Below are 13,307 nucleotides of genomic sequence, written 5' to 3' on the forward strand. Positions count from 1 at the left end.
TGAAAATGAGGGGAAAACATGGTTTGCCTGTTACCTTGGAAACAGCAGGGCAGCCGTCGCGGCGCACCGTCTCAATCCCTTTGGCATCAAACACGGGCTCCTTTTGGTCAAGGCTCTCATACATGTAGCCCACGTAACGCTTCTTTGTCTGCAGAACGCAGGGCAAGTACACCTGAGACACACACACACACACACACACACACACATAGATAAATAACTACATCTAATGTGTGGAGATGGAAAAATCACAGTGAACAGATGTTAGAGAGAAGCCGCTACCTTGTCTTATTCGCTCCCTTTGTGTGTGTGTGTGTGTGTGTGTGTGTGTGTGTGTGTGTGTGTGTGTGTGTGTGTGTGTGTATCTACCTTCTCAAACTTGAGCTTGATCGGCTTGGGGTTGGTTGCAGTCACTGCTTCTGCAATCTCTTTGCCGATCTTGAAAGCCTGCTCTTTGGTGGCTCCTTTCAGTAAAACAAACATGCTGCCAAACACACAAAAACACACAAGGCTCATTACTAATTCTTATCAAACAACCCACACTACATACTACAGTGGTAAACGATACGCTCTCAGAGGCTTCGCGTTTGGCTCTGTGCTTGAACACATCCCATGTGGACGAGCGAGTCTGGAGGAAAGTGTGTCCCATATATGCAAAGCATGCTGCAGTTTAAAACTTTATGCTTCTTCTTCTATTTGAGACTCTGCAGGTCAGAAACAATCCAATTCCCTGTCTGCCAAACACAGCGGCAGCTCTTCTTTAACGGACTGTCAGAAATGAAAGCTGTTAGCTAATTGGTGCAAGTGTTCATGAGAACACGGCCCAAGTAGACTCAGACTTACACATCATCACAGCGTAGTGACACACAACAGAGCTGCTGGTCATGTTCACACTCGAGTGAAGTTATGAATTTGTCAGTAAAGTTGTGCAACCTGTAAACCTGCCTGTTGTGCAGATAATGGAACAGTGACTGCAGGTTTCCCATGTGAGGACACAAACACTGATCAGGCCTAACATGATTACCACTGACAGTGAATAACACTTTGTACAGGTCTTACCAAGGGCATGCGTACTATTTATTTACTAGGGGTGCAACGATACTCGTATCGATATTGAACCGTTCCATACAGTGCTTTCGGTTCGGTACGCATATGTATCGAACAATACAAAATTTTTAATTTATTTTATCAACTTTCCTTCTGACGATGCTGTCTGTGTTGAGCGCTTAGTGGATCTGCGTTCGACCACTGAGCGCTCAACACAGACAGCATCGTCAGAAGGAAGAGCGCAGGGCAAGCTAGCGAGACAGAAGTTAAGCTCTCCTTGCAACATGGCAAATTGAACCTCCCCCACCCTCATTCAGATCTGGCGTTTGGAATTATTTTGGTTTTCGTGGGACGTATGACCCTGAAGGTAAGCGAGTCATGGACTCAAGTAAAACAGTATGTTGGATGTGCCATGCAATGCTCAATTACATGGGTGGGAACTAGTGTGTTAGCGCAGTTAGCTCGTTAACGTGTTGGCCGTCTAGCCCCATGCACGGAGCTATCGGCGGTAGCTCGTTAACGGAGATTTGCCGTGTTGTGGCGTTAAGGTCATTTCAACGAGATTAACCTGAAAGCACTAGTGGGAACACAACGAATATGACTGCACATTTACGCCGACATCATCCTAGTGCAAAGACAAGTGGAAGCAGACAAAAACAACAAGCATGCATGCTACTAACTTTACCCGAGTCATTTAGACAGCTGTTAGCACATGATTCTCCTTATGGGGACCTGATATGTTTAATATGCTGCTGAGAATATAGCCCAGAAGAAGCGGATAGTATAGCTTTTATTTTGGAAAGAGACATTTCTCTGTAATAAACTCTCTTTTCCAAAGATGAGTGATTCCTCAATCAGATACAGGGCTCGCAATATCGCTAGCCCAACGTCCCGGGGCTAGCGATTTTTTCAGTCGGGCTACCAAAATCTATCTCTGCCCTGCCCGTCGGGCTTTTGTAGGAAGGAAAAATATATGTCAATGCTTTTGCATTCTTTCGGAAATGTAGCTGGGTAATTATGTCATTGGCATCGGTGAGCCACTGTCAATATGTGACATATTGAAATCGCGTTTGAATTTGCGCTTGTTTTTTTGCTTTCACTTTGCAATCGCGCGAACTGTGTATAGAGAGCGACAGCACTGATCTGTGAGTGATGATAATTTGTGCACCAATTCCTCTGACATAGTCTTATCAATCGTTAGCTTACTATGCAAACATGACAAGTGAAATCTCCCGCAGCTTAAACATGTGAGAGGTTGATCGCGCAGAGAATCGCTGAGCTTATGTGTGTGTGTGTGTGTAAAAGCAGCAGGATTTATATTTGACTATGATGACCTGGATGACTGAGGACCTTCACAGACAGATATATATTTTAGTTCTGCTGAGCCAAATAAGACAGGTCAGGGTGAAGAAGTGACAGCCAAAGAAAAGCTTACCACAAAACGGAGAAGTTATGACAAATCAGACTATAAGGCAAAAAGAAAGTGCAGCTTTATGGTTTCATGGACAAAAGAATTTCTGTGGCTGCAATATGATGAGCTAAATAACCAGGGCTGCACATAAGTGGTCCGCAGGTGCGTATTCGCTGTCAAAATAAAAAACACGCACAAGGGTTAGGGTTAAATTTAAAAACTGTACTTTTGAGTTAAAATATATATTTATAATTTTAATAAATGACAAATTAAAAAGGCATGAACATTTTTTTGTATCGAAAAAATATCGAACCGTGACACCAAAGTATCGAACCGAACCGTGAATTTTGTGTATCGTTGCACCCCTAGTATTTACATCTGAGAAAAAGTCAAAAAGTCTTGTAAAATTGCTTACCTGTCAGTGTCTCCGTACACAACACGCGCTCCCCATTTCTTCGTGTCATTGACCATCCTGATGGCTCTCTCCAGGGTCTCTCTGGCTTTGTGGACAATGCTGTCTCCAACCTGGACACAGCAGATTTAATAAATATTGGAGCAAAGGGGTTACGACTACATTCACAGCAACACTGACTCAAGGTAAAGGCCCTACAATAATACAGAGAAAATAGTTTGATTGACAAAGCAACAACAACTATTTTCATGGATTATAGTGGTATCGTACTGGGAGTGCACAGTGCAGAGACCATATAGCAGCTGCTGCTGAGCCTACCTCCACACTGGGCATGCGCCCAGAGTAGTTAGCAGCGGTGTATCCAAAGGTGACGTTGGCGATGAGCTTGAGTCCGAGCTGCCGTGCGTCCAGCAGCTTCGTCAGGGATTTGTCCTGCTTGTATGTTTTCATGGACTGCTTCACCATGATCCTTGTGTTGAGGATTTCCTCCAGCATCATGGGCAGGACACCTTTACGCACTGAAGACTAGAACAAATAAAACACAGATCATTTAAAACACAGATTTTTTTTTTTTTTTTTTTTTTTTACAATGAAGAAACATAAAGTAGGGTTGCACCAAAACTCTAAGAAGGACCTAAAATGGGCCTGATCTGCAGCATGGGGAAGCGCTGTAACTTAGAACGTAAAAAGCAATTTAGAAGTTTAGCTTTAGGCCCACAATATCTCTCAGTGTAAATAACAAAAATAAAGATGTTCCTGATCTACTGTGAGAGCTGCTTAAGTAGCACAACAGGGTAAAAACGGGCAATGTGGAGCAATCAGGCAGTGAATGAATGGAAGCACAGAGATCACAAAGTGGGTTTTCTTAGGAGGCACTGGCCCTTCACAGCAACTAATGAGACAATCCATCACAACGCCAACACTAAGAGCTTGGTGAGGTCTCGTCAGAGACAACGGTCATGATGATGAGGTTGCTGTACCTTAACGAAGGCGATGCCACCAGGCGACACGGTGATGTCGTTGCGGAGCTGGTAGAGGAGCTCGGGAGGGACTCGCAGGGAGGTGCAGCCAAACTTAAACTCATCAGGCCTGAGACAGAATGTGAACAAGAACACCAGTTCAATCACTTAACATTATTCTTGCAATGTGAATATTACTGTCTGGAAAGACAGCGTCAGGTATAAGTGAGAAAAATGCCCGTGTAGAAATCTGAACTGCACCCCACTGAGCTGTCTCTGCTGAGGATGAAGCCTGTGCACGCCTGCCACAAACCACTCTTTTTGTGTTACTTCAATGTAGCAGACATATGCATGTGGAAAGAAGTGTTCATGGCTCCTTGCTGTTGCTATGCAACCACACAAATCTCACTGAAAACCTGAACTCAGTCTTAAGTTGCGCTGCTCGCCGCCCTGAGCTGTGAACAACATGCCGAGCTCTCAGCGTGCCTGTTCCATTAAAAATAATGAGGGGAGGAAGCCGCTGCCAGAGGGAGATTTTCCTGGCAGGCGTGCAGTCTGAGCGAGTTCTCTACATGCTGTAGCTGTGTGGGCCTGTCATGTCCTTACGTTCCCAGGTTGTCCACATGGCCGAGGCAGGTGGAGAAACAGTAGTTGTATGCGATGACAATGGAAGGGTAGAGCGACTGGAAGTCCAGCACAACCACCGAGTTGCTGTAAAAACGGGACTCGGGCTCCATCACCAGAGGGATGCACTGTGGAGCCCTCTGCTGGGCACGCTGCTGTATGCTGGGCGTCACTGGGACGTAGTTTAGGGGCTTGGCCACACGCAGCATCATGGACTCCACACGGTACTAAAGACAAGAGGAGGAAACAAAGTTTGACTTATTATTCCTTTTGTTCCTTCACACATCCAACTGGAATTTTTACCACCTGCAAACAAAACTCTTAATGATGTCTTAATGACAATCTCATCTGGAGCACGCTCGGTGTGTTTAAGTAACTCAGAGTTTTTAGGTTTTTTTTACTTTTTAGTTCATATTTGGCAGGTGGAAGCAGCAGCATTGGGAAACATACAAAAAGCTGCAATCAAGTCAAACAGATTTCAGCTGCATTCAGTCTGTACAGGAAGTCAGAGAATCACTCATACCCTGCTGGAGCTGATTCAGATTTAGGAAGGTGTTATCAGACCCCAGTATCAGGTTGTATTCAATCCGCAGTTGTTAAAATGTTTTACGGGCGCAGCATCATCCCTGTTTGCAGAGCAGATGTATCTGTCTCTCTAATAAGTAATATTTTTGTGTTAGTTAATATTTAAATCAAATTATCTGTGTAACTTCTCAGTCATCCGTCATGGTCACCTTGAGAAATCGAGGAGGCGGCAGTTGGATCCAAGATTATAGGGCTTTGAAATCATGTGTAGGCAGTGATCTCTTCAACTAGAAAACATCAACATCAGCCACACATTTACTGTGTTAACAGATTAAATGTCATACTGTTTAGTCAACCTCTGAGGCAAACAGCTGTGACACCAGTTGAGAGCCTAGACAGTTTCCCATTGTGCTCTGAGGCTGTAACTGCATGATGTTAGCGCATGTCAGCATCAGTGTGCACAGAAATCTGTGCAGCAGTAAGCAGTGATCAAACCAGTACAGGCGGGGCTCGTCTACAGTGAGCTCAACGCTAAACCAGCAGAGCAGAAAAACACCTCCAAAACTGGATGAGAATTACTGGACAATTTTAAAATCACACACACACACACACACACACACACACACACACACACACACACACACACACACACACACGATCCATTGTTAACATCCAAATGCTGATGAGTGTAACTCTAGCTCACTGCAACATGATTTCATCCCACTTTCTTACCGTACACTCGTCAGCATTTTTCGATGTGAAGACGGTCATCAGCTATACGACCCACTTTGTTACCCACTGACAGATTTCAGGCTGCACCACGCGGAACTGGGTTTTTAAAATGTTCTCATACATTTTCACCAACATGGTTAAAACCCTGCTCACACGGCACTGAGACAGAAGCATGCTCTAAACTTTTCTCACCCCATGACTGAACCTGAGGTTTCAAAACAAAAAAAAAAAAAAATCTGCAGTTATCTCACACAGAGAACATCAAAGGGACTTCATCTACCTGAACAGTCAACTATTAACTAACCAGGAAGGATAGACTGACCTCGGTCGATTTGAGCCGGTCGAACTGAACCACAAACTTGGATTTTCCATAGAAATGCCCTGCCTGTGTCTCCTACCAAGCTATTTGAGGACTGAACTAAAAATTATTGGGAATTGTTTGTGAGTGTGTGTGTGTGCATGCCTGTGATCCTCGGGTCAGAACGTGGAAAAACTGAATTCCAAACAGCCTGGCCAGCTCGCTGGTTCTGCCAATGATGTCATGTTGCTGCAGGAGCTGCATGCAGCCACGCACACGGCTCACGTAGTGATCCACCATCTTCCACCTAGAGCAACACAAACAGGATAATCATATAAGCCAGAGTTACAGAGCTGGCTTCAAGGGAAGAGTCAATTATGAGAAATTTACAACCATCTCTTTGTACTACATCTTTTAATTTCATGTAAGGTAATGTCCAAAAAGCTGGTTGTGTTTGACCCCGGCACAAACCTGTACAAGTCTGTGTTGTGGTCAAACCAGTCAGAGAGAGTGCGGGGACTGTAGAGAGGGAAGCGCTGGTGGAGCACATGGAAGGCCACGTTTTCAAAAGTGTAGTTGTTTAACGTCACCTGGAGGAGGAAAGAAAAAACATTTTCTAGTTCTATTTTTCAAAACTGCCTCTCTCTGACGTTTACACAATTTATGGATCAGAATCAAATAATAGCAATAACAGAACGCAAGGAAAAGAGTAGCACAAAGGGTTAACGTTTCCTCACTTCAACTAAAACTCTGAATCTTTTACAAGAGATGTGTTAGCTTACTTAAATGTATACAAGTGTCTACATGTGACCACTAATCACACATTGTAGTCTTTTTGTGGATGAGCTGTAGAGATCTCTCTCTCTTTCTCTCTCTCTCGATATATAGATATATCTATAGATATATCTATAGATATATCTATAGATATATCTATAGATATAGATATATCTATAGATATATCTATAGATATATCTATATCTATCTATAGATATATATCTATAGATAGATATATAGATATATCTATATCTATCTATATCTATATATATATAGATATATCTATAGATATATCTATAGATATATAAATATATCTATATCTATCTATATCTATATATATCTATATCTATATCTATATATCCTAGCTGACTGAGGGAATCCCCGTGTATTCTTGGTGAGAGAAAAAAAAGTAGTTTTAATCCAAAAGCAACAGAGCACACAGCATAAAGCTGCAAAACAACTGGACCAGTTCAGACAGCAGCAGCTCACAGTAAACAGAATCAAACAACAGGACAGAGAAAACTGGAGTCACTGGGGTTGAGGGAATGTAAAGACAATAATAACTACTTGATGATAACATTTTTTATTTGTTAATACGAGAGCTTCACTTTATATGAAACTATGAAAAAAATAAGAGTCACAGAAAAAGCAGCAGCAGAAAAAGTAAAGTGGGGAGAGCCGTGCTGGGAAAAACAAGTGGAAAGACAGAAAGTAGGTCACGAGCTACAAAGCTGTGAGGAGGTCATGCCAGGACACCTGCCTCAGTTTTCATCACCCTCCACAGGTTAAGGGTGATGCGCCCGATGATGTTGATCTCTGTCATGGTGTCGGCTCCGTACTCATCCCTCTCTGCAGCAAAGCGGTTCTCTTTGGAGTCACCTGAGGACACGCACAGAGCCAGACAGGCAGCCGATTACAGAGGAGGGAAGCCGCCAGAGGCTCTCCATTCAGCTCGAGTACACAAACACACACACACACTCAAAGGGAATCACACATTCACACACTTATACAGGCAAACACATACACATACATGCTGTATCAAGACTCAGTCACAGGCACACCACAAAAATGGGGCTACACGTTTGCACTTATATTATCTACAATGTGTACCTACATTATGCACCAGATCCAGCACACACACCATGTACTGGCTTTCATTAGCCAAACTCACACTGTCAGATTCAATAACAGGGATGCACAGTAAAGTACTGCGCGTGTTTAATATGTGGCTGCACATTTAGTGCCAGCTGCTAATTGTGGATCAACCCTGATGAGTCACAAGCACATTTTAAGAGGGAATTTCACACCTAGTGAGACAGGAAGATGGGAAGATGTATTCGCCCCCTTTGTCACTTTAGTTTTTTCCATATTTGTCACGTTCCGGACTGTCTAACATTAAAATCTGACAAAGACAACCTGACTAAATCCAAAATGCAGTTTTTAAATGATAGTGTCATGCATTAAGGGAAAATGTTCTCGAAGCCTACCTGCCCCCATGCCAAAAATAAACCTTTAATTCAGCCTCATTTGAGGGTTTTGGAAAATGAATGGCCCGTTTAAAGCCACGGCAAAGCATCTGAATTTGAATAGAAATCTGAACTGTGACTATGCCACGCCAAAACTTCCACTACACGTTTTTCTTCAGAGGCATTTCAGATCATTCTCCTCATATGTAACATCACTGGAGCTTCGTGCAATGAATTGATGGTTGGACATTCTCCTTTAGGATATTCTGTTGAGAGCAGAGCTCATGGTTCCATCGATTACAGAAAGTCTCAGCAAAGCAGCTCAAGACCATCACACTACCACCACCGTGTTTAACTGATGACATGATGTTCTCGTAACAGCCAACTCCAGATGTAACAGGACTCAACAAGTTCAACTCTTCTTCCTTCAATCCACAGAATATTTTGCAGAGAATTTTGGAATCATTGAGATGTTTTTTTGCAAAATGAGACTAGTGTTTATGTTCTTTTTGGTCAGCAGATGGATCTCTCCCTTTATTATTGAGTCATGAACACTAAACTGACAGTTTTTGAGGCAAGTGAGTCTCACTGTCGTGTCCCATGGACACCGCCTTTCACTGGAGTCAAAAGCCTCAGAAGTGTCTTTGCTTACTCTCTTCATAGGTTGTGCACATTTGTCTGCCAGGGTCTGGCTGCCCACATGGAGGGGGGAGACCTTTCGGCAGAAGTGACCATAACTGTGCACTACTGTGTAACCCCGGCTAACCACCTGTACTGAATTATCTGATCTAGCTCCCTATGACTTCATCCACTTCCTTAAAAAAAGTAATCAAATTGAAGAAAGAAACATCTTTGGCCAAAAGTATGGATCAGAGCTGCATGAGAAGACAATCTTAAATTACAATCAGGTATGGTTTTTGATTTTATTCACCTACTTTCAGACTCACTTCTTCAGTGTGCCTGAGGGTGTAGAGGTTAAGTCGTCACTGTTTGTGTCTAAATCGAACATGCAGAGCTACCTGCTGAAAGCTACCAGCGGCTGAAAGTAGCTTCCTCTCAAAACCCCCAAATCTTTACTTCTGCGTCCCCTGAACTGCCATACTGGGTACCACAGCAGGGACTACTTTCAGTGGCTCCTGGCTGTACCTGGCACTCGTGACAGCTGCTGGCACAGATCCACTCCAAGTGCTGAGGACCGCTGAAGGAGGTAGCCCCAAGAATGCAACTGCACCTCGTAGCCCACCAAGATGTCCGGGTCAAATCTGACAGAACAGACCGTGTTAGCAGATGGAGATCATTTCTCAAAACAAATCCCACCCCCACCCCTGTAGGAGGTGTAAAATCTACAATGAAGGCAAATTTAAATGATAGTAATGATGCACTACAGTTGCAGCAACTCTGCCCTTGGTTCCCTTTCATAAAACAGTTGCACACACCTCCTCATGATGGTGACCAACACGTCAAACAGCATCTTCTCATCAGCAGCGTATGTCACTTGCAGCCCAGAAACACCTGATCTGACCAGCAACGGCGTTCTTCCTCTGGATCCTGCGGGAGCGATTAGAAACAGAAAAAAAAAACAGCCAATTATCTAGTGGCTTTAAAACTAGTGATCGAACCTTATGTTCTCGGAGGAAAACACCGCTCGCGTGCTTCACCTTGGCCGGAACCTGGATGGTCTTTATCTACCACGATGGCCCCTGTGAGCTGGGTGTTGTCTACATCAGGCAGGGGGGTATCTGAACTGAAGCAGTAGAATAAGGCACATATGGGGTCAAACTCGGGGTCAGGTTCGAGGTCACGGCGGGTTCTTGCATGAAGCTCCATGGTCATCAGTGTCAGGTGCTGGACCTGAAGATGGAGGCGGAAACAAATACATTTGAGGTTTAATAGACTAAAAGCAGCACATCCTGTCACCCTCTGCCTGTTAAACCACAGTCTTTTATTTCGTATTTAGCTCAATCATTAATATAAATAAATAAACCAACCACTCTAACAGAAATTACAGTATTCAAGAGATATTAAAGAGGCCTGAAACCATGAAAACATGACAAACCTCTCTTTGAATTTAATGAGATCTACGTGTGCTGGCAGTGATCTCAGTTACGTTCAGGCCTTTTTGGAAAAAGCTTGAACTTAATCAAATCTGTGCATACATTCAAAACACCTGTACTCAGGCCTACATTCAAAGCTGGGTGTGTCTTGGTTTTATTTAGTTGTTTTGTGTAAAGCATATCGATTTGGCGATAGGACAGTCAAAGTCGAAAGCAGGATGTTGTGATGATACTTGGGGAAATAAATCCTTCTTCCCAATCAGGTGGACACTTTCTCTTAAAAACAAAACAAAGCAAAACCAACATCTAACCAGAACAAAGCCATTTATTCATCGACTTGGAAAAGAGCTACAGGTTAGTTGCCCTAGACTTACCTCATGCAGAGCTTTGGCATCCTGTAGGTTCTGCATGCTGACTTTAAAGCCGTAGGAGTTGGCTATACTTGGCCCTTCGATCTGAGAGTTATCTTTCTTTGGCACATTCAAAGCAGCAAACTGATTCTGTGGGGGATAAAAAAAACATGACAAGAAAAGTTGGAATCAGGAGGAAATCACAGGCACATCAAACGATCAGCGACCTGAGAGACAGGACTGCTACATGCAATGTTCTGGAGTGATACTAAATAGTTGACTTTCTGACCCGTGCGGCTTGTAGTTTTTGTTTTAAAAGTCTAAAAAGAAAAATCACAATCAGTTTTTGACCTTCATCTGCGTGGTCAGTAACACTCTTCTCAGGGGGTCTGCCTGGCTCCGCCTCCTCTGCTGAAGTCTCTGAGAAACAGGATCCTCTGCAGCGGGAATTAGACCAGAGAAGGAGTGAATAACAGTGAATATTAATAACAGAAACTCCATGCTGAATTTTCCCAAGTTAGGATTTACCGCAATTCTTTCTAACAGTTGATGGTGTCACAACATCAAAGGAGACAGATGCACATTCCTTACCCTGAGATATGGGTGTGCTGCACACTGGATCCAGATCTTCTTTGCTTCTCCATCGCCTCCTCAAGAAAGGGGTGCTGTGAATGAGCTGGGGACTGGTTCTCCTCTCATCCCTGTCACTGACAGCGAGAGGTGAGGGACTGTGGTTCCCTCTTAGCAGCTCTGGGGAATTACAGCGCATAGGTGATAGCGGTTCTGGAGAGTCTTCACCTGGCTTGTTCTCACTGAGCTGTCCTTGGCCAGAGGGGCTTGGTTGATGGGACTGCTGCCATGTAGGCAGCTCTGGGGACTCTGGACAGGTGGTTTTATCATCATCATCCTCTTTATTTTTGTCCTCCTGTTCAAGACAGACACTGCCTTTATCTGAAACTGGACTTGCTTCTGTGGATTTACACCTCAATCTTGTATTCTCCAGCGGAGACAGGATTAAAGACAGGCTCTGTTTCTTTCTCCTTTGAGTTCTGGTACAGGAAAAGTTACCACAGAGCTCAACCTTCAAGCTTCTGTCAGCAGCTGGCAATTCGCTTCTCTCTGAGCTCCCATGTTCCTCCACCTCCAGACCAGCCCTTTCTGTCTTCAGCACCTCACACTCTCTCCTGCCTTTTTGTAGACTCTCATACTGCTTTCTAGCTTTTAGCCACACCTGCACACGCTTGCGGCTTGGTGGGTTTTTGCAGGGCAAAAGCACCACCTTCTTATCGCTGGATGAGGATAGGTCACCCTCTGCCTTTTGTTTATTTGTCTCTGAAGCCTCTGCTCCTTGACAAGATGAGATAACGGTGGTGGCGGGGTGCGTCATGGCCGAGAAGGCCGTCTTCCAGAAATGGAGGCCTTCCAGAGACAGGTCTCCACCAAACTCTGCAAGTTCCCGAGCTAGCCGAGTGCCCACTGTTAGCTTACGGCCACCGACCTCCCTGGAGAAAAGACGAGGAAAGGATCAGTACACTCATTTCCATTTGAATTACAATAAATCATCATGTAGACAGTATAAAACAGAGCCAGATCAGTGGATTTCTTTTTGAACATATGGAAATTTCAGACATTTAATGATAAAGGATTGAGTTTGCTGTAGTCTAAAACAAATGCTAAAACTCTTTCCTCACTGGACTTCTATTCTCTTATCTGACAACCTTCCTTTTATTTATTGCAGTACTTTGTCGATTAAGATGTTTTACAACCCAATTAAAAAGCCTGTGAGGGAAGCTAAAAAAATCCCACAAACAAATATAAAACCTTACCAACCATCACAATCAGTTAGATCATAGGTGTCAAACTCTGGCCCGCAGCCTAATTACATTTGGCCCACAAAGCCACACCAAATTACTATTAGAGCTGGCCTACTGGTATTATACAGCTAATATATATATTAGGGGTGCAACGATACTCGATATTGAACCGTTCGATACAGTGCTTTCGGTTCGGTACGCATATGTATCGAACAATACAAAATTTTTAATTTATTTTATCAACTTTCCTTCTGTCGATGCTGTCTGTGTTGAGCGCTCAGTGGATCTGCGCTCGACAGTGCAGCCTAGGCGGAGTAGTCGAACGCAGATTCACTGAGCGCAGGGCAAGCTAGCGAGACAGAAGTTAAGCTCTCCTTGCAACATGGCAAATTGAACCTCCCCCACCCTCATTCAGATCTGGTGTTTGGAACTATTTTGGTTTTCATGTGACGTATGACCCCGAAGGTAAGCGCGTCATGGACAAAAGTAAAACAGTATGTTGGATGTGCCATGCAATGCTCAATTACATTGGTGGGAACTAGTGTGTTAGCGCAGTTTGCTCGTTAACGTGTTGACGCCGTCCAGCCCCACGCACAGGGCGATCAGGGGTAGCTCGTTAACGGAGATTTTCCGTGTTGTGCCGTTAACGTCATTTCAACGAGATTAACGCTGACAGCACTAGTGGGAACACAACGAATATGACTGCACATTTACTCCGACATCATCCTAGTGCAAAGACAAGTGGAAGCAGACAAAAACAACAAGCAAGCATGCTACTAACTTTACCCGAGTCATTTAGACAGCTGTTAGCACATGATTCTCCTTATGGGGACCTGATATGTTT

General features: G+C 43.8%; 1 protein-coding gene across 1 annotated transcript in view; it reads right to left on the bottom strand.

Annotated features, from left to right (window-relative positions):
* Nucleotides 1–13,307, bottom strand: part of rev3l (REV3 like, DNA directed polymerase zeta catalytic subunit) — an 89,498-nt gene that overhangs the window by 3,542 nt on the left and 72,649 nt on the right. Inside the window, exons 14-28 of the mRNA XM_026194837.2 lie at nucleotides 11,241–12,151; nucleotides 11,001–11,086; nucleotides 10,674–10,799; nucleotides 9,904–10,096; nucleotides 9,682–9,793; nucleotides 9,392–9,507; nucleotides 7,540–7,658; nucleotides 6,477–6,595; nucleotides 6,171–6,312; nucleotides 4,433–4,677; nucleotides 3,848–3,956; nucleotides 3,186–3,392; nucleotides 2,871–2,980; nucleotides 367–481; nucleotides 35–172 (exon numbers count right to left, since the gene is read on the bottom strand). Of these exons, the coding sequence (XP_026050622.2) occupies nucleotides 35–172; nucleotides 367–481; nucleotides 2,871–2,980; nucleotides 3,186–3,392; nucleotides 3,848–3,956; nucleotides 4,433–4,677; nucleotides 6,171–6,312; nucleotides 6,477–6,595; nucleotides 7,540–7,658; nucleotides 9,392–9,507; nucleotides 9,682–9,793; nucleotides 9,904–10,096; nucleotides 10,674–10,799; nucleotides 11,001–11,086; nucleotides 11,241–12,151 (2,848 nt within the window). The remainder of the gene's footprint in view (nucleotides 1–34; nucleotides 173–366; nucleotides 482–2,870; nucleotides 2,981–3,185; nucleotides 3,393–3,847; nucleotides 3,957–4,432; nucleotides 4,678–6,170; nucleotides 6,313–6,476; nucleotides 6,596–7,539; nucleotides 7,659–9,391; nucleotides 9,508–9,681; nucleotides 9,794–9,903; nucleotides 10,097–10,673; nucleotides 10,800–11,000; nucleotides 11,087–11,240; nucleotides 12,152–13,307) is intronic.

Source organism: Astatotilapia calliptera, chromosome 15 (genome assembly GCF_964374335.1).
Source record: "Astatotilapia calliptera chromosome 15, fAstCal68.1, whole genome shotgun sequence".
In the NCBI taxonomy this organism is placed as follows: domain Eukaryota; kingdom Metazoa; phylum Chordata; class Actinopteri; order Cichliformes; family Cichlidae; genus Astatotilapia; species Astatotilapia calliptera.